At 46.6% G+C, this 21,451-nt stretch overlaps 3 protein-coding genes across 3 annotated transcripts; 1 reads left to right on the forward strand and 2 right to left on the reverse strand.

Annotated features, from left to right (window-relative positions):
• Positions 1-5,661: 5,661 nt before the first annotated feature.
• F5J12DRAFT_940181 (uncharacterized protein) lies at positions 5,662-6,327 on the reverse strand (the record flags this gene model as incomplete). The annotated part of the gene is made up of 1 exon (XM_051749678.1): positions 5,662-6,327. A coding segment is annotated over one exon (666 nt), but the record flags the coding sequence as incomplete, so codon positions are not given.
• A 7,208-nt stretch (positions 6,328-13,535) lies between these two features.
• On the reverse strand, positions 13,536-15,458 carry F5J12DRAFT_893054 (kinase-like domain-containing protein; the record flags this gene model as incomplete). The annotated part of the gene is made up of 9 exons (XM_051747622.1): positions 13,536-13,974; positions 14,024-14,220; positions 14,277-14,310; positions 14,361-14,452; positions 14,510-14,719; positions 14,776-14,985; positions 15,035-15,112; positions 15,164-15,334; positions 15,381-15,458. 9 exons carry the CDS (start codon positions 15,456-15,458, stop codon positions 13,536-13,538), a joined length of 1,509 nt encoding a protein of 502 aa, XP_051599789.1.
• A 2,240-nt stretch (positions 15,459-17,698) lies between these two features.
• Positions 17,699-20,615, forward strand: F5J12DRAFT_742800 (kinase-like domain-containing protein). The gene is made up of 10 exons (XM_051742042.1): positions 17,699-17,923; positions 17,975-18,210; positions 18,257-18,427; positions 18,478-18,555; positions 18,608-18,817; positions 18,873-19,149; positions 19,218-19,236; positions 19,295-19,328; positions 19,378-19,574; positions 19,625-20,615. The coding sequence occupies exons 2-10, from the start codon at positions 18,004-18,006 to the stop codon at positions 20,118-20,120; spliced, it is 1,689 nt and encodes a 562-aa protein (XP_051599790.1). The 5' UTR covers positions 17,699-17,923; positions 17,975-18,003; the 3' UTR covers positions 20,121-20,615.
• The last annotated feature ends 836 nt before the right edge of the window (positions 20,616-21,451 follow it).

Below are 21,451 nucleotides of genomic sequence, written 5' to 3' on the forward strand. Positions count from 1 at the left end.
CATTGAGAGACCATGAGGTGTCAATGTGGTCAGCTGTAAATGGGTATTCCATATCAAAAAAAACATGGAGGGAGAAATTGAAAAATACAAAGTGCAACTTGTAGCAAAAGGCTACTCACAGGTCCATGGCATCAACTACTATGATACCTATGCACCTGTCGCATGCATGACATCTATCTGCACCATCCTTGCTATTGCAGTGCAGAATGACTGGGATGTTGATGTTTTCAACTTCCAGAGTGCTTTCCTAAATGGGAAGTTGGATGACAATGAAGTAATCTACATGCAACTGCCACCCAGACTCTCAGTTAACAGCAAATATAAAAACCCTGTTGCCCAACTGCACATAGTGCTTTATGGATCAAAGCAAGGAGCATTGAAGTGGTATGAGTGGCTGTGCACCACACTCACTATGCTTGGTATGTGTTGTGCTGAAGCCAACTGGGGCATTTTCTTCATGCACACAGGTCAGGACATCCTACTCCTCACATCACACATTGACAACTGCACCATTACTGGCAATAACCCTAGCTTAATCAAAAGGTTCAAATCCAAAGTGGCCACAAACTTCAAATTAACAGATTTAGGCCCCATCTTGTCCCTACTTGAAGTAAAAGTTGTGCATAATCACTCAGCATGCATGCTCTCACTCTTGCAGGCATCCTAATCAATTCTATGTTGTTAAAATATAATTTTGTAGATCTATGGCCTGTTGCAATGCCTATGGACCCCTCAATGCAGTTCTTGACTGCCCAGTGCCCAAAAATGCATGCTGAGGCTGTGTGCATGAAAAATGTGCCATATCACGAAGCTGTCAGCTTGCTGATGCACCTAGCAGTCGCCACATGCCGTGACATGGCTTTCTCTGTTGTGATGTTGTCACAATCACAATTCTGCAATAATCCCAGGTTAGCACACTGGGAGGGCATGAAAAGGATATTTAGATACCTTTTAGGCACAAAAGGGCTCACATTGACATTTGGAGGTGATAGGTATGGCCTTGAGGGCTATACAGATGCAGATGGTGCCTCACAGGAGCACTGGCATGCCATTTCTGGCTACACCTTCCTGCTCAATAGTGGAGTGATCTCCTGGGCCTCAAAGAAACAAGAACTCATTACTTTATCTACTACAGAAGCCAAGTATGTTGCTGCTACTCATGCTGCAAAAGAAGCCATCTGGCTTCATTGCCTTATCCAAGAACTTTTCCACCCACTCTCACTCCCAACCATAATCCATTGTGACAATCAGTCTGCAATTGTGCTTGCTCACCATGGCAATTACCATGCCCATACAAAACACATAGACATTCATTATCATTTTATACACTATGCTATTGATAATGGCTTGCTTCACCTCATCTACTGTCCTACTGGCAGTATGGTTGCAGATACCCTTACCAAGGCTCTTGCAAACATCAAAGCCAAGCACTTTGCTTATGAGCTTGGACTCCATGATGTTTGAGGGGGAGTGTTGTATATTCTGCCTTTCACATTATGCTTTCATCCACTTAGTATTATGGTACATGTTTAGCCATATTACATAATCACATAAGTTTTCACACTCAAGTAGCATAGTCAGACCTCAGTTGGCTACTTAACCCAACTGAGTATATATTCTACAGGCTCAACCCCCACCTCCACCAGAATTGGTAGGAGATGAGAATGAATGGGAAGTTGAGGCTATACTTAAACACAAACATGCATGGAAAGTCAAGTCATCATCTAAAGAGCCCAGTGCAACCCTGCAGCTAAAATACCTCTATCTCATCAGGTGGCTTGGTTACCTGCATTCCCAGAACAGTTGGGAAAGTGAGTACAACCTTATAAATGCCCCAGAGGTTCTTGGGGAGTACAAGCACATTCATGACCTCTGACCACTATGTCCTACACCCCCAACACTGAAAACCCTGGCTCTGATTACTTCGACAATGACTTCCATGCCAACATTGACAAACCCTATGACCCATCTCACCCCTACTTTAACTGCTATGCCAGCACCCCTCCTCACCTCTCAGAACCACCAGTATGCTCCCTATCCCCCTTGCTATCCCCCAACTCCTCATATAGCAGTACCTACCAACCCCTTCATAACTCCATTGCCTTGACCTTGTGCCCATATCCATACCCAGTCATCCACTTAGCCCCCATCTCTCAATGTGAATGTGCCTGCAAGGACACCCATAAGGGAAAGTCCAAGGCCAGAGAGGGGCCCTCAGAGCCTTGTGATGCCTCTTTCTGATCCTGCAACACCCCCCTGCTCTCCCAAGCTGCCTACAGATCACCAACCCCAGCCTCTCATCCTGGCTCATCTGCTCCAAGCCTTGCATCGCACCAGCTGCACTCCAGGCCCCTGCAGTTGCCCCCTCCACTCCTGCCACCTCAACAAACAGGTTGGCTCCTGAGGCAAGCCTCTTCCTCAGTTACATGCAGCTGCTTAATGACTTCAAGCACTGGGAATCACATGGCTGGAGAGCATGAGAACACCATGAGCATCTACAGATGCTGTCTATGGTCTTCCAAAGCTCAGAAGTAATCAGAAAGCACATCCATGACCAAGTCAGAACTGCAGAAGGAAGCTTCGAAGCCCATACATACAAAAACCTCGATCACAGCAACTCTTCCATCCTCCAAGAAGCCCTGAAAACACAGGAGGCCACTGTCAAGATCATCCATGAAGACTTCAGCCCCTCACTTATATCCTCCTTTCACTCCTTTCTTGACCAACCCCCCCTCAATGTCATGGTCCATGGGCTCTTCTCTCTGGCAAGTCAAACAGCACCTGGAAGATCAAGCCTTCCTTTGGATCCTGACAGAAAAGAAGCATGGACAGTTGCAGGAGGAGAAGCCAGTCACCAAGGGAGTGCACAACATGGATGAGGAGGAATATCAGAGGCTGGAAGAAATGTTGAACAGAGGTGTCATGATTGCTGGGAGAAGATTATACCAGGCCAAGGCTGAGAAAATTTCCAGGCCATCACAGATTCCCTCGCAGATGTCCCTTCAATGGGACTCCTTGTGACTGGCTCAACTTTTTTACTCAGGCCCAAGGAGATTCAGCAGGATGGGCCATCTTCTATGCTACTAAAACAACCTGACCTCTGCCATCTTGTCCCTTCATTCCAATCTCCATTGATTCCCTCAGCAAATGCGAACTTGGTGGGCTCATACCCCTTGATTGGCAGCATCCCCTGCATTAATTCACCTGTTACCGATGTTCATGCCTTGGACATTGGTCATCTGACTGCCCAGCTCACAGTGGCAACTAACAGTGAAATCTGCTCCTGGGTGGTCCAAGGCCTCTACCTGCACTCAGAGGACCTCAGGCCTTTGGGGGGGTGATGTTACATTGCACTGTAGGAAAAGTTCAAGTAGCTGTATGATATGAGCTAGATGGCTTTAGGAAACAACAATAAAATGAAGGGAATGAATTGCTCATCCCAAGGGATTCTGGACTGTTGAAACTAGAAGGTGGGACTCAGCACTTTGTAGTGGTAGTGATTCATGATGTGTGCAGCATGGTCTGCAGTGTAGTACTGGTGATGTGAGCAGTATGTGTAGTTTGTGCATAGCAGTATGCAAGATGTGTGGTGTAGACAAAGTGGAAAAGAAACTCATAGTGACCTTCCAAGTGCCAAAATGTATCATTCTGTACCTAAGTACAGGGCTTTATAGTCCAGGCAAACCCAGAACCTAAGTAAGACAGGGTACAAGTAAAGGAAAGCCACACAACAGCATGTACACACAAGACAGGCTGCAACAGAGACCAAGAGTATACTACTAACAAAAAAGGAACAGAGACCATGTTAAAAGAAAGAGTCTGAAGGAAGGGGAGCAACCAGAGCACAGCAGCCATGGGTATAGCATTGCATGAGAGGGAGCAAGGTAGGTGGGAAGGCAGTGCATGTACAGCAGTGGATGCAAGAGGTCTGGAAATGTAATGGTAGTCACACAATGGTCGATGATAGGGGCTTACACATCCAAGGAATGCAGATTCCTTACAGCACTCACATTTGTTTCCCTTTTTAGACTCTGTACTATACTGCTTGCACTCATCATGCTATCAAGTGATGATGTTCTGTTGCCTGCAAGCTGCTGCCTATGCAGTCAAGCTTGCATTCTGTACATTTCCCTTTATGTCTTGCCCCTGTTTACCCTGCATTGTACTATAACTGGACTGTGTCTGGTCACCCTTCCTTCCATGATCTGCTGGTGGCCCTGATCCATGTGGTCACATGACATGTGTACCCCTGGTACCCATTTACCCCTGTATGTCATATATGCAGTTTCCCCTCCTTCATCATATGTTCACCCCCAGTTCCCTCTGCTCCACAGACTTGGTTATACATGTAGTCCTGCTGTGCAGTGATTCACTATGACTCAATGATGCCATAGCTGGAACTCAGGTGTACATTTAAATGTTTTCAAATGTTTGTTACACAGTACCTCACATATGTATATAAACCTGCATGTATCGTACTGCTACCTCATTTGAAATCTACTTTGCAACCATCCTTCGCTCTGCTTGCTGTACCCACAAGGACTCAACAGTACAACTTCAGTTGGCCAAGACTAGTGTTCTGCTGCTAGTGAAGTTAAATTACACATCACCTCTCACACTGTCATGTGCTTGCACTTTGCACTTGATTCATGATGTGATATGAGTCATCAGCATAACAAAAGCACACTGGCCATTGCAGCTTTGTTCCAGTGGATTCAAAGATTGGATTTTTCTCCAACATGTGCACCCAGCAATCAAACATAGTGCAGCCCATCCTGCTCAGTGTATCAGGATGCATCAGTGATGGAAATGGACATGGCTCACCAGTATTCATGGCAGAAATCACAATCTGGCCAGCTCAGAGACAACTTGAAAAATTCATTACACTTCTGCCATTGATTGTAAGGGCCACAAAGAATCAGTGGTGATAGTAACCCAGAGAGAACATAGAGCCCCATGCTCATCCTCAAAAAAAAAGTGAGACTTGTAGATCATGTTCTTCTGACTCAGCATCTTGTCTGCCTTCAAGATCCTGCTGAATTTGAGCTTGTTCTCACCTTGACACTGCCAGCATGCATGCATGTGCAGAATACAATGCAAGCAGGTCACTGGTGTCCTGTTGTTGCAGTCACCCCACACACAGCATGTGGTGAGCATTGAACATTGGGATAGGCCAGCACTCAAGTCTTCATCAATAAGCATTGCCACATCAGTGCTCTTGCCTAAACAGGCTTCAGAGCAGCTGGAGCCAGCATTACCTCACCTGCACTCACATAGCCCTGCCTGTCTTGCTTTGAGTGACAGAAACCTCAATAGGGCCACTCAAAGTTAAATGCAGAAAAAACATGCAAGCAAACTCAAGTGCAGTTGAGTTGTGAGTTTGTGAGTGAATATTTAAGCTCCGACTGGAGATTCAAACTCCGCCGAAAAGCGTGCATGCTTATCAACAGAGGGATCTAGCAAGTGATAACAAACTGATAGCAAAGACAAACATCCACATTCATATGTACTACTACATGCTATTGTAGTGTGAATATGAAGTAGATGTATACATGGGGGGTGGGGGGGAGACAAGAATACAGCTAGGGGGGGGGAATGGGGATGCATACTAAGTGATGATCAATATTCTGTCATACACTGTTTTCAAAGTGGATAAACATCTTAAGTACTAGATGAAGGGCCTTGATCCTCACCACCAGCTACACCTTTTTGCAAGGCAAGGTTCTGAGCCCAAAGTTCCTCCAACTTGACAGTGAGCTTCATCTTCTCCAACTCTTGAGCCACCATCACCTCCTCATGTGCAAACAGCTCACATTGCATAGTAAGTTGGTGTTTGCGATCAGCCAAAAGAGTGGTGGCCTTCTGGTGAGTCCTCCAGTATCCATACTCAAGCCAGTGATGCTTGACCTCTGACCTATCCTGCTGCACCTGTTGAAACTGCTTAACAAAAGTTAATGACACAGATGTGAGGTCCAAAGAAAGCTTGTCAGTGGCAGTTTCCCATGCATGCTTACAGGATGGCTTTGATGACAGCTTGGAATTGCTGTCATCAGAGAAAGCAGTGACACTGGGGGGGGAAGATGATGAGAGACGAAGTGCTGAAAACATGTTGGATGAAGTGATGTCAGAGTTGGAAGACTCATCTGTATTTGGAGTGGAAGCTGACCAGTGTTTAAGGAGGGGTTGATCCTGCTCAAGGGATGGATGTGCTGGCTGGAGTTTTGGATGATGGGATATGAAGGGAGGGGGGTTGTTGTTCAAGCTAATAGAATTTGCCCTGTTAAAAGTAGAGGGGGGAGGAGGTATGACAGGAGACAACTCAGAAAAAACTCAGAAAAATTAAAGGATGGTGGGGGGGGCAAGCAAAAACTGCTCAGAATTAGCAGGGAGGGACAACAGCAACAACTGTTCAGAAAAATGGGGGAGATGCAATGGGTTGGCCAATGGAACAACAGGTGGTGGCAGCTCTCACTCAGAGAAGGGTGGGGAGGGGGATGGTATGGGAAACAATGGCATCTCAACATGTGACAAGGGGGGGTCACCATCAACATGCATCAGTTCAGAATCATCTGCAAAAAAGTCATCCTCTATTTCACCCTCTTCCAGCTGAGGTGAATTTGGCAGGCCTGCAGCAGGATCAATGGAATCTATGGACAGTGGGTTTGGCTGCAGCTTGAAGAGTTCAACCATGCACCTAGTGAAATCCTGCCCACTATCAGCAGCACTCCAGGTGCTGTTGTAGGCAGGATTTGTGCACCACCACCTGTGTCAAGAATGCATTTTGGAATTATGGTAGCCTCTCAGAGTTTTTCCCAGAGGGCTCAGAGTTTCTCCCTGACCCTCAGAATTAAATTCCAATATCACTACACTTACTAATTATGGTACTATAAATTTTCTGCACTGTTCTTTTCCACCTCAGTGACTTCTTTGGACACTGAGGTGAGCATACCTATACTTACATTCATTTACCTGGTACTGACATAGTGTAGATACTCATAACTTCATTAGGTACCAATACAGTGACTTCTTTGTACACTGAGATACTCATAACTTTGTTAGGTTATGAGCCCCACTCTTGCACTCTAATTCCAAAAGAGTTATTACACAGCAACAATACCCACTATGGCAAAAGACAATCATTCCTTACAAGTCTCAACCCTAAATGCAGATGGAAGCAACTGGCTATATTACAAGGCTCAGGTTGAATGGGCCATCAGTTCAAAAGGGCTGATTGGACACCTGACTGGCTTGGATGCAAAACCAGAGGACCCTTCAGCAGGAAAAGACTCCTCCTGGAAGCCCACAGCCATGGAGCAAAAACTTGTCAGCAAATACCCAGAAAAACTCTGGCAATGAGCAAAGGACAACAGATATGTCAAGCAAGTGATTGCTGTGTCACTCCTGGAATCATTGTTCCTTTGAGTTCTGAAGGAAGAGACTGCAAAGAGTATGTGGGGTGTCCTCACCAACCTTTTCCAAAACTGCTCTTGCATCATCACAATCAATCTTTGGAGAAAACTCCAAGAATCTCACTGTGCAGAAAAAGGCAATGTCCATGCTCACTTCAACAAGATGCATGCACTGTGTGAACAACTTGCTGCACTTGGACAGTCTATCACAGACAATGACTTCACAGCAATCATTCTCAGTTCACTTCCCACTTCATATGACTCCAACCTTGCAGCTACGACATCTTCAGCCCTAGTCATGCCAAAGGACCTATCTCCAGACTTTATAATCAAAGTAATTTCCAATGAATATGATAGGCACCAAATGCAGACAAAGAGAGGCAATTCTGGAAACTCCAGAAATTCCAAAGATGCAGCTTACTCAGTGAAGGATGGAAAGAAGTCCACTTGTGAAAATTGTGGAAAGAAAGGTCATGGCAGAGACCAATGCTGGGAAGAGGGTGGTGGAAATGCTGGGCAAGTGCCCAAGTGGTTCCAGAACAAGGGCAAAGGGAAAAAGAAGGAGAAAGGCTCTGGAAAAGCAGCCACTGCAGCCAGTGCATCAGCCAGCTTGAGCACACAGACCAGCACTGACTCTGAACCCAATGGAGTTTGGCTAGTGCACCCACAGGATGATGATTGACTAACAGAAATTGCAGAGGAAGAAATTCCAAACCCCCAGGATATTGTTGTTGACAAAGAAGATGCATACACAAACACCTTTAATCATGCCCTACTCACAGGTGAAAGCCTAAGTTCCACAGAGGAGACCATCCTGTTCAACTCTGGCACCTCATGTCATATGTCCTCCTACTGCAGCAAATTCCTCAACTATAAGCCAATCATCCCCAAACCTATTACTGCTGCTGACAACCACACCTTCCATGCCATCAGAAAAGGTGACCTTGCAATCTCACTCCCAAATGGCACTGCACAAACCCACATTTGACTCAAGGACATACTCTATGCTCCCAAGATGGGAATCATGCTCATTTCTGTTAGCAAACTTGATGTCACTGGGTATGTGGCATTATTCCAAGACAAGTGTTGTCAAATTTTCAATGCTCAGAAAAAGAAAGTAGCCAAAATTCCAATGCAAAAAGGCCTCTACTGCCTCAAATGAGCTTGTCATGCCTTTGCAGGCCTAGCCAAGGCCACAGAATCCTTAACCATGGAGGAGATACACATCAGGCTTGGCCATATCACTCCTGAAGCCATCCAGCACATGCTCAAGGACAGCACAATCACCAGAATTAAGCTGGATGAGGCACATTCTACCATGGGTGCATGCAATTCATGCGAATATGCCAAAGCAACTTGGAGGCCCATTGGAAAAGAGCACAAGCCACCCTGCCATGAATGCCTTGGTGACAAGATCCATACAGACCTTTGGGGACCTTCTCCAGCCCAAACCCCAGGCCACAGTCAATACTACATGTCATTCATGGATGACCACACTCATTACACCACCCTATTTTTGCAAAAGATGAAGGCTGAAACCTTCAAGTCCTACAAAGCTTACAAAGCATGGCTGAACATGCAATTTGACACCAAAGTCAAGCAACTTTGCTTGGATTGTGGGGGAGAATACCTTAGTGTGGAATTTTTGGAATATCTGAAATCCCAAGGCACAGAATGACACATAACCATCCATGATACCCCCAAACACAATGGAGTTGCAGAACAGCTCAACAGAACACTTGTTGAGCATGTGTGAGCAATGATTCATGCCAGCAGCTTACCCAATAACCTCTGGGGGGAGGCCATTATGCATGTGACTTGGCTCAAAAACTGCTCATCAACTTGTCATCTAGGCACCAAGACTCCCTATGAAATGCTCTACAACAGACCACCTGACCTCTCAAAAATCCCAGTCTGGGGATGTCATGTCAAGGTCCATGATACCTCCAGCTCCAAGCTAGACATGCAAGCCCAAGATGGACACTGGGTAGGTTTTGACCCTGAGAGCAATGGCCACCACATCTACTGGCCTGACACATGAGCAATCAGAATCAAATGAAGTGTCATTTTCAAGTGCTGAAATGTGTCCATACCACATGGTGTGCTGCTCGAGGGGGAGCAGGAGAATTCTGACACCTCAAATGGAAATTCTGAAGCCTCAGAACAAAATTCTGGAGCTGTTCAAGGAAATTCCAAGGCCACACAGACAGTTGAGCAACCCACTGAAGCAACTTTGGAAATTCCAAGACCAATTCTGGACCCACTGTAGGGAACAAGTTCAAGTTCCCTAGGAGAAGTCATCCTGGTTGGAAGAAAATAGGGGTTGGGGGATTTGTGTTTTATTTCTTGCTTTTGTTTTTGTGTTTGTACCACTGGACTTGGTGGTGAGCAGCCATGTTGCTGACTAAGCATGTGTGCTGTGTTCATGCGAGTTCAGTTTACCAAAGAAAACCAATTCATGTCACAGGCCCTCAGTAGTAGGGTGATTTCATCTCACATTTCAGTGAGTTTTTGAGAATAGAATTATTACTTTGGGGAGTACCCAAAGGGCCAGGAGGACTGGCAAGACATTTAGATCAGTAGGAAGACATCCCAGAGCTAAGTCTTCATTTTAGTTCGCATTTTTACCTTTTTACTACACCTTTCTTTCTCCACACAGGACCTCCCTTTTGGGTCAAGCACAAATACTTGCCCATTACTGATAATTACTATTTCTAGGTATCTTCTATTACCTATTCCTACACTGCTCAGAGAAAATTTTGAAACACCTCCACCTCAACCTTGTTCCACTCGCCAGCACTTCAAATCAGACTATATGAGGCACTTACATGCAGGTGAAGGGACTCATGATGGACACATCCCTCTCAACTTTGTAAAAGAACTCCAAGAGAGCAATAGCAACCCTAACAGCCCAAAATCCTGAGAGAATGCTACCTATGTATTCGATGATGAACTAGCTGCCAATGAAGATGACACTAACATTGTGTATGCTATGGTGGCAGGGATGGCTGAGGCCAAAGGGCTGGATCCATCTACAGAATGTGAGGCAAAATCCCAAGCTGACTGGCTGAAGTGGCAAAATGCCATAAATGTGGAATTACAGAGCCTAGAGGAAGCACACACCTGGGATGTTGTTGAGTGCCCAAAAGGTGCAAATGTCATAGGATGCAAATGGGTCTTCAAGACCAAATGCAATGCTACTGGGGAGATCAAGAAGTACAAGGCCAACCTAGTTGCTAAGGGCTACTCTCAGATACAGGGCATCAACTATGACAAAACCTATGCTCCTGTTGCAAGACTTGCATCACTTTGCACCATACTTGCAATTGCTGCACACAATGACTGGGACATTGATGTCTTTGATTTCCACTTGGCATTCCTAAATGGAAAACTTGGAGACAGGGAAGATGTCTACATGGAACTCCCTGAGGGCTACACTGCAGGGCAGAATTTTTCCCATCCAGTTGGGAAGCTAAATGTTGCATTATATGGCTCTAAACAAGGTGCACTTCACTGGTACCAGAAGCTATGTGCTACCCTTGCAGATCTTGGACTCACCAGGGCACACACAGACTGGGGAGTATTCTATGGTCACATAGGACCAGAAATTCTCATTCTTGCCAGCCATGTTGATGACTGTACTGTAACAGGCAGTTCCCCATCATTAATTCACTCATTTAAACAGGAGATCAGCACTTGTTTTAAAATCTCTGACTTAGGGCCCATCAGTTGGTTGCTTGGGATGAAGGTGACATGGAACAGAGAAGCCTGCACCATATCACTATCCCAGCAGTCCTACACCAAGGCCATCCTGATGAAATATAACCTCACCAACTGCAAGCCTGCCACAATTCTGATGGACCCTGGAATAAAACTATCTCACAGAGAAATTCTGCAGTCAGCCAAAGAAGCTGCATGCATGAAAAACATACCCTACTGTGCCACTGTAGGCTCCTTCATGCACCCTGCTGTTGGAACATGCCCAGACATCACATTTGCTGTCTCCACAGTCATGCAGTTCAATAATGCACCCAACATGACTCACTGGGAAGCCATATAATGAATCTACAGGTATATTGCAGGCACAAAAGCACTCACTTTGATGTTTGGAAATACAGAACAAGGCCTTGAGGGCTATGCTGGTGCAGATGGAGCTTCACAGGAGCATCAATGGGCTATCAGTGGATATGCATATCTACTGGATGGAGGAGCTATTAGTTGGGCTTCATGGAAACAAGAACTTGTCACACTCTCAACTGCAGAAGCAGAGTATGTTGCAGCAACTCATGCAGCCAAAGAGGGGAGGGCTTGTGGCTTCAACAACTCATTGGGGAAGTTTTCCAACCACTCAAACATCCTATCCCACTGTATTCCAACAGCCAATCTGCCATCATGCTCACCAAGGATGGCAGCTACCATGCTCACACCAAACACATTGATATATGATACCATTTCATTTTTTTTTGCTGTGGAAAACCATTCCTTTCATTTAATTTATTGTCCTACTGATGACATGGTTGCCAATACCCTTACCAAACCTTTACCTAGCATCAAGGTGAAACACTTCACATCTGCACTTGGACTATGTTCCAATTGAGGGGGAGTGTCAAGAATGTGTTTCAGAATTATGGTAGCCTCTTGGAGTTTTGCCCAGAGGGCTCAGAGTTTCTCCCTGACCCTCAGAATTAAATTCCAATGTCACTACACTTACTAATTACAGGACTATAAATTTTCTGCACTGTTCTTTTCCACCTCAGTGACTTCTTTGTACACTGAGGTGAGCATACCTATACTTACATTCATTTACCTGGTACTGATGTAGTGTAGATACTCATAACTTCATTAGGTACCAATACAGTGACTTGTTTGTACATTGAGATACTCATAACTTCATTAACCTGTGCAACTCACCCCACCAAGGAAACTCCCTCTCAATCATTGCTGATAACAGTCAGTAAACTAATGTCTTTAGGAATGAAATAGTCATGTACCAATTATATTTTTTGTGCTGTTGCTGCTTGCAAGATCCTTGTAGGTGTGCCTGGCACCCATCTGCCCAAGTAGCACATTCTGCTTTCAGTACTTTGTTTTTAAACTGTAATAGTTGAGCAGTGAATTTTTGTTTAAAAGATATCCACATACACATCAAGCCAACTATGGATCAGAGCAGCAAAAACAGCTGGATTGTCTTGAGCAAGGACTCAGAATTCAGGGGACTCATCAACCAAGAAGATCACTTTTGCAATCTTGATGTATATCACATTCTTCCCATGTCACAATTGTTGCTTAATCCTACCTTCCTCTCAAGCATCTTGTGTGGAGTCAGAAAACAACTTCTTCCACTCTGCTTCATGGGTCCTACACCACTTGATAAGGCAATTGGTCCATGCAGCATAAGTTTTCTCCCATATAACATGAGGGACCACTGCTTTTGTTGCTGATCTGGTGGGTTGTGATGTCAGGGGAGGAGCAGACAGCTCAGACTCCATGGCAGCTATGGACAATGTATTAGACAACAGCAGTCAGAGTTTGAATACTGATATTCTCAGCCAAAAACTCACCACAAACACCTGACAAACACCCAAGGAATTAGCTGAACCTCTAGCAACTTTGAGGTGTACTAATATAGGTTTGACAAACTCGACGACTTTTTGGACGACATATGCAATTGAGCACACCTGATATCTCGTACCATTCACCTGTTACACCATCTACCACCCAGCACAAAGCTTATCTTAAGTCAAAGTCCTGTACAATTTCCGGCATACTGCAGACCTTTGTGACGCTCGCATAGACATTAATCCTTCGCGATTCCTGTGCGCCCAGGAGCGCCTGGAGGGCTTTGGTATGCACATATGCAAAAGACTTTCGTAGCTTCAGGAACGCCATTGCTTATCGCTGGCAAAGCTGAGCAGCACGACGAAAGAGCAGGAAAGATAGCGCAAGGCAACAGTAAGGCAAGGCCTAGGCTCACGGTATGCAACCCATTAATGTAACATTCATTGTTCCAGAAGCAAGTTGTGTACCGTGCCAGAAGTATCGAAGGCGATAAATACAGTCACTTCCAGTCAGAACCTAACTAATAATAACTCGCGACAATCACACAATCAACATATCGGCACCCTCTCAGACAGAGCTCCTCGAAGAAAACCACGAGCCAAACCACTGGGGAATTGACGATATCCTTGTACCCGTAACACTAATCTCGTTCAACTGCATGTCTGCGTCTCTCACCTCTTCAGGGCTCAGTTGAGCGTCTTGCCCTACCAATCCGTTTACGATATCCAATGCTGAGTTCTGCGTATTGACGAATTGTTCGTGTCGGGCATCTAATGCGGTAGGAGGTTTCCACAAGCCCCCCTCCAAAAGCGAGACCCAACTCGGTACTTTTCCTGCATCACTTGCTTCATCCCACCTTGTAGTCACCAATCGCACGCGCTGTGAAGCGTTTCCCCCGCAAAACTCGCAGAACTTTGCGAGGTTTTCACGCACTGAGGTAGGCATGCGATGGTCGGTTGTGCGATGCGTGTAGACAACCCCTGCAATCTTCACGTGTTGCAAATACCTGTTATGTGTGTGCGCAAGTGGGGTAGGGTGAAGAGACGAAGACTTACTTGTTTCGTAGCCACTCAGCAACCCTTCCAAGAATATCTTGGTCCGATTTGGAAGCATCGTCGAACTCCGGTATGTCCACAATGACATAGCGTTTGCCCCGAGAGATGTCCAATACAAACTCCCGAACGGCTTGCATGGGAGAAGTGGGTCCATCTGCGCCATGATCCCCTTCATAACCCGTGAGTTTATTAACGAACTACAAAGCACGTTGTCAAGGAATCTGGTACGTGGAACGAAAGTTGTTTAGCTTACGTTTCTTTTCCCTGATCTCGTAGGTCCCATTACTCTGAGGATGAATGGAGTCAGTATTCCAAAACTGGCACACAAGACACGTACACGATAACAATGTCATTTCCTGGTTGAATCAAGCCACGGTTTCTGTTCAGTTTCGAACTCATTGTAAATGCTACACACGCACTGGGTGGAAGCTGGCAAGTTGATATCATTGACCTCCATTCTGCACAATTTAGAGTACGTGTACTGACCTCCCTAGTTTTCTCCACGACATCCTCCGTCCCGACGCGTGAGGATGGGTCCATCCGCGAGCAACGCAAGCATAGGTCCCACCATTCGTTTGTCATACGAGAACAGGTATCCTTGCTGGATGGCTGTTCGGGAGGCCCCTTGAGTATCCGGGATTCAACGGAGGTGATATTGTTCAGCTGATAATAGGGAACTTTCCGGGTAAAAAGTTGCTGCAAGAAATATGGCTTGGTGAACTACATCAAAAAGAGAAAGAGTCCCGACGCACCAAAGTCGTCATCGCAAAAGCCCAAATGTCAGTTTCCACGGTGAACCTCGGGTCTTGGGAACCCAAGGTATCTACCAACTCCGGAGCCATCCAACGCAATGAGCCCCCAACCTCACGGCTTACGGTCATGCTGAATGTGGAATTCTCCAGGATGGAAAGTCCAAAGTCTGTAAGAACGGCTCGACCATCAGAGGTGATCAGTACGTTGTCCTGTCTCACAATTATTACGTGAATTGCCAAGTTCGTTAACGAGACTTACGCCCTTCAAGTCACCGTGAATTATTCGACCATTCGGATGACTATGTAGGTAACGAAGTCCGAGAGCAATGTCTTTGATCTGAATCGCACCCCATCAGACATGAATTTAAATGTACACTGTTCAACTTACAAGAGGACGGGGATCTATGTCTGGATTTTGCACATAGTGACGGGCACTACCTCCATCCATCCACGGAGATACTAGTGACACCGTGAAGTCAAAGTCCAAGGTTATTCCAAGGGTGCTGAGGACATTTTGGTGCTTGAGCTTCGACCAGGTGTGTGCCTCCCTGAACATTCGCTAGATGTTCATCAATATGGGAGACGTAGCAATCCAGAAGCACTACCTTGGCAGTCTCCTCGTCTGGCACACCAAGGGCAGTCTTCACTGCCACCACCATGGCACTCCCGTCTGCGAGCTCCATTGTGCCACGAAATATCTTAGCCTGACCCCCCCTATTACATTGGCGATCACGTTTTATCAGACCACCAAGGTTGATGGCATACTTCTTGAAGGCCCGTTCGGCAATTGGGAGAAGAGTAGTGTTTGTTTCAGGGGTGGTTTCCATCGACCGATAAGTGACGGCAGTCAGAATGTGTGCTGAAGTTGCAGTAGGTTCAACTGGTATTATATCCAAGTGACTCTTGCTCGCGTGTAGCACACGCTATCAGGCAATGGGTATGGATTGATCACAGCATCTGGCGTTGGGTAATCGAAGCCCTGGAAGATGTCAGTTTCACAACAACGACAACAAAAATCCATGGAATTAACTCACACACGACGACCACAACTGCAATGTTATCGATGTGACTTGAACACAAGCCATCAGACATGAGGCTCCTAGTGCCAAGCTGTAGAGATCTCCAGTAGGGATGTCTCAGTAAGCGAGCGCTGCCATGTGTTTCGACCATCTTCACTGGCTTGCTCACAAGCGCTTTGAGCCTGCCGCACCGTATTCATCGTCCATCTGCCAAATGACTGAGTACCACCCCCGAGTAAAATATTGTGCAGTCTTCATAGAATCAACACACCAAGGCTTCCAGGATCTTCCGCCCAACTTTGTAAGTCTGATCCCGCACATTGTCAAGCACAGCGCTCCTTTTAGTGAACCACCGTGGACCCTGGACAGCTCTAAGCGCTTGGAGACACCTTTCAATACGAGTGGTGTAGAAAGTGCGGCGTGTATTTCAAATCGTCGTCCATGTGGTTCCCTGACTCGAGTTCTCCGTGTGTTACGGGCGGTAAAACATAGAACCTGCCGTTCTCAGAGTCATTCATCTGCAACACGCAGGGTTTCGATCAGCCAAGCCATCCATTAATGGAGAGGTGAGTAGTCATCTCCAACAAGATCAACGCCCTGGCTGCGAGACTAGGAGCGTGATATACACCAACCATGATTCCCACGTATGCAGAAATAGGCTGCCGGCCGCATCATGGATATGATACATCTGATGGACCGCTGTAACAGCAATTCTTGAGCGAGAAGCAAATCACGTCCTCGTGTTAAAAGCACGGGTTGGCAATCACACCTGTGCCAACACTAGAAGTGAAGGTATCAGTAGCAGGGTTGTGAGAATCTCACCCACATCACCCACCCACGTTCCTTCATCCTGCATGCCATACCCAGTGTATCGGTCATAAGGCCATGATGGTGTCACCGTCTAACTGAACTCAATTCGAAGTGGATCGAAGTGTAGGTAATACCTCTCGAAGTGGTATCGTCCACTTCTCCTGCGTACACCTGCGAAGTAGAGTAGGTCATCTCAAGTCCCAAAGTATATTATGATGTCAGTTTATCTAATTGATCGCGATGTCTCAAGGTCCAAGAATGGGAACCCCACCTTGCTGCACAAGCAGACCCTATTAAACCACGCGTCGCCCCTTCTTCAATGGCTGCTGTGCTCATGGTTTGATGCCATGGAAAATGGTGCATGTACAGTACGGCAGGCTCGGTGCTTGGTATCTAAGCGCGGCCTCAAGGCAAGAGCGTTGCAGAACTGACGGCATTGCTTGGTAGACTGATAGAAGCTGCTCCCACAGAAGCCCACTGATAGCCTGTCATCAAGGTTGGCTGCCCTAGGAGTCCGCATCAATGATCGTATCATACCTAAGTTTAATACCAGAAGCCACTGCTAGCTCTTTAATGACCGTGGGCGTCCATAGGCAATACTCACACGTTGAATTTTGATGGTTTTCTGTAACGTCTACTTGCCGCTTACATAAGAGGAGTGAACGTCGTCTGTGACAGTGGGCTACTGTTCGCCCAACAGTAGTGATCGCCGCCTAGCAGTCACCGCTGAGCTGGTGTTTCAGAGTACAGAATAAACAACATTAATGAGGGCGGTGAAAGTAGAAGATAGGACCCGTGGGGAGGGGCGGGGTAAATTTTCAGTCCACTGATCGAGATCCCTTCATGGCAGTGCCGTTCTGGCCAGCGACCTCGAGTTTCTGTTATTGCCGAGTGCCGAGGAGATTAGTATTGAGCGGTTTTACAACGTGTTCGCCAGCCCTTGGTTAAGGGTCGTGTGTCATATATGACCTGTACTTCCTGTCAAATGCGTATGTGCAGCGGAGTTGAAGTGGCACTGCAATCACTAGTACTGAAACAGTTTTGGAAGTTCTTCAAGCAGATTCCATGGCCATCGTGTGCTTGGTACCGTACCACAGGAGGGCATCTCAAATAGGTGAGTCCTGTGGGCGATTATATGCAAGGCTGGATTCTAAGATAGAAGCGTCGCATCCACTTGGGTTCCTATTACGCTCGAATGAATTCGGATATTTGGTGCTCAATTCAGTAAGCTTTCATCCACGAGGCGTGCACCCTTGTGTGCACCTACACGTATATAGCATAAATAATAGGCCGAAGTTTAAAACCTCGTCAAGCCCACGGTTGGTATCCCTCATCCTCGGATAGTTTGCAATGGTGTTGACAGGCAGCAGTTTTTATTTGACAGTGACATCGGGACACAATGGAACTACAGCAATTTCTTCGCCAACTGGCTGAAGGGGCCGGCAAGTATGCTCTCAGCCTTGACGGGCGCATAGAACGAGATCCAACGACATGTCTCCGAGTAGGCAATGCTTTGGTGTATCGTGGAAAGTTGCATCCAGACGGAAGGGTTGTAGCAATAAAAGCTGCCCTCGACGGTCCACAGGTGGACGAGAACGTCATCAAGGTAGTGATTTTGGATGATATTCCTTGCAATACTTATCGTCGTCCAGCGAATATTGGGGGAAGCATCCATCTGGTCAAAGCTAAAGCATCCAAATATCCTCGGCCTACTTGGGATAACTGTCGACTTCGATCTCGCGGTGTCGATCGTAACTAATTGGGTGGAAAGAGGCAATGCCAGTCGCTATGTACAAGAACGAGACAACGACCCGCGCCCGCTCGTAAGTTGCAAGATGTGATTTTCTTGTACATTTGATTAGGCGTGGTTCAGGTCAAAGACATCGCTCTTGGTCTTCGTTACCTACATAGTCATCCAGATGGTCCGATAGTTCATGGTAGTTTGAGAGGTGTAAGTCCTCCTTGATGGACTTTGCCAATCCAATTATTCATGTGCTAGACAGGAAAACGTGCTTATCACCGATGACGGCCGGGCCGTTCTCACAGACTTCGGACTTTCCTTTCTTTACAACTCAGCATTCGCTATGACCACAAGTCCTCTGGCTGGTGGCACGTTGCGTTGGATGGCTCCGGAACTGGTGAGTGTGATGCCCACAGAAGACCCCCAACCCACCGTAGAAGGTGATATTTGGGCTTTAGGAATGACAGCATTGGTGTGTCAAGAGCCGTTTCCCTGTGATCAAGCTTGCGATGACAGCACTTTTTTAGGAGCTCTTCACCCGGAAACTTCCCTATCATAACCTGACCAATATCGGTGCCATTCAATCACGAATACTCTCGAGACCGCCAGAACGACCCTCCGATAAGGATACTCTGGCCCGCATGACAGACAAATGGTGGGCCCTATGTTCGCGTTGCTTGAGGATGAACCCAGCTTTGCGCATTGGAGCAGAGGATGCCGTGAAAGAAACTAGGGAGGTCAGTACACGTGTTTTACCTTGTGCAGAATGGAAACCGATGACACCACCCCGCCAGCTTCCACCCAGTGCGTGTTTTGTACTTCTTTTTTTGGTGACGTCGAAATGACATAGCAACTATGTTTTTACTGATTAGGAAATGACATTGTTATCGTGTGCGTAACACGTGACTTGCTTCAAAGTTTTTCGACATTAACATGCACTCGTTCACAGAGTAATGGGCCCTAGGAGGTCGGGAATAAGTAACGTAGGTTACAAAATCCTCGAGCCTAATTTTTTGCTAATTTGCTTGGTAGTTCATCAATAAACTCGCAAACTGCAAGGAAGGGCGTGAGGCAGACAAGCTCATTTCTCGTATGCATGGCATTCGGGAATTGACGTTAGACCTCCCTTGTGGAAGACGCTATGTCCTTGTTGACACCCCAGGATTTGACGGCACTTCCTGGCGAACCCAATATATCCTCCGGGAACTTGCTAACTGGCTACATGACAAGTAAGCGCTGAATCCGCAAATTGCCCCTTGCTCACGTATATATACAACAGGTACTTTGAAGACGTGAAGATCACGGGGGTCATTTACACACATCGTGTAACCGACGATCACATATCTAGGACAGTACGCGAGAACCTCGACCAATTCCGTAGATTATGCGGTGACAAAGCTGCACAACACGTGCAGTTAGTGACTACTTGGTGGGATGAACAAGAGGATAAAGAAGCAACACCGAATTGGGTCCCGCAACTAGGGGAATGCTTACCTATCGCCGCAAATGTGCATCACGAACGATTTCGATTTTTCAACACCCAGGGGTCTGCTTTGGACATCGTAAACAGGTTGGTCGGGGAAGATGCCGTCTTGACCGAAGAAAAATTGGTGGAGGCAGAGAGACAGTTGCACGATACTAATGTTGCGAGGCCACCCTACTCTCGATTCTCTTGGCTCTGGCAACAGATGAAGGAAATCTATAAGACCTTCAGATCTTCTCTAGGCGACGCGTTGACTTGGTTGGTCCCCGGCAGCCTCAAGAGGATACAATGACATTGATGATCTCCCACACCAAGTGACGAGCCAGTCGCACCGTTCACCGTTGTCGACCATTATAGGAATTCCATGGACTCATATTCTTGCCAATTCTACCAGCCCGTTCTCCTTACTTGCTTTCAACTTGCTCTCCAACGTCTATCGCTGTTAATATGCATATGTATGTTCTGAAGCCTTCAGCTCAGAGCGCACACCCTTGCGGTGAACACACCTCATATATGGTCAAGCTCGCGATAAGCATCGCTGTCCAGCTTCCGGTTTAGCCACTTGAAGTATGAGCAAGTAACGTGAGCTGATGCCTTGTTTCTGGGGGCATAAACAGTCGGCATACGATGATCTAGGTGGATCGTTTTCCAGATAGTAGGGTGTATGACCTCTCCAATTTCACCTCTCATCTGCTAGGCAGAACTGCCAAATAGTTAACTGAGCTTCAGTGTTCTTTCTCTATACCTGCACGACACATGGACCGTTACTATTTAATTAACCCGTTTGTTGATCAAGGAGGTGCCCACCTTTCTGTTAGCGCCACGCGCGGCGTGCGGGGCGAGTCCACCAGAGATCGAACTTCGACAGGTCAGAAGAACCTGCAGGTTTGTGCATTCTGACGATCACACTGCACAACGATCTTAAATAACGACGCCGATTTCTGGGATTGCCGGCACGTTCTGGTAAGGATTGGAGTTTTGGAGTAGACCACGTATCACTGTAACGAGTGGCCCAAGGACTTCATTACTCCACATGTACGGAGACTATCTTATCTCATTCGGCACAGCACGATTATCGAATAGACAGACGGCCGTTGGTTTCCCTCGCAGATGCAGATGGACGACTTATATGCAGGGACCGTTGCAGCCACAAGCTTTGTATTGAGTTGATGGTGTCAGGACCTACCAGTCGGTACGTTCCCCATCAATGATGCGTTCTGTAAATGTTTCAGTGATGGTTATCCGCCTGCAGGTTATAAAATCTCCGTCGCCCGCCCAAGAAGTTGCCTCCCACCCTACCTGTTGACGTGACAGCACCCCTTCGGGTCCAAAAAAATTGACATCTGTAGTTCTCCTGCAGCTCTCCTATCATCCGGGTTCACCACAAATCTCAGTACCATGTGGACGGCCGACGTCTGTCACCTTATTGATGTCAGGTCTCTTTCCAATCTCAAAAATGATTCAACATGGGGTTTTACGTGTGTGCCCTATGGTGTACTTGTAAACAGCTGGCTGCCATTTGCGTTGGGCTCCCCTAATGCATGGTAGCTCATTGGTACGCCTAGCGAGGTATCGGGTTTCGAGTCATGAGCCTCTCATTGTTGCAGAACTGAATTGCGGCCT

The sequence above is a fragment of the Pisolithus orientalis genome (genome assembly GCF_024613125.1).
Source record: "Pisolithus orientalis strain OTSU chromosome Unknown F5J12scaffold_15, whole genome shotgun sequence".
In the NCBI taxonomy this organism is placed as follows: domain Eukaryota; kingdom Fungi; phylum Basidiomycota; class Agaricomycetes; order Boletales; family Pisolithaceae; genus Pisolithus; species Pisolithus orientalis.

Bases quoted from the DNA above. Each gene is read 5' to 3' on its own strand.
- F5J12DRAFT_742800 (XM_051742042.1), top strand. From the start codon at position 18,004: ATGGAACTACAGCAATTTCTTCGCCAACTGGCTGAAGGGGCCGGCAAG. The intron at 18,556-18,607 runs GTAAGTCCTCCT...TGTGCTAGACAG, and splicing joins TTCATGGTAGTTTGAGAGGT to GAAAACGTGCTTATCACCGA. The intron at 18,818-18,872 runs GTGTGTCAAGAG...GCACTTTTTTAG, and splicing joins CTTTAGGAATGACAGCATTG to GAGCTCTTCACCCGGAAACT.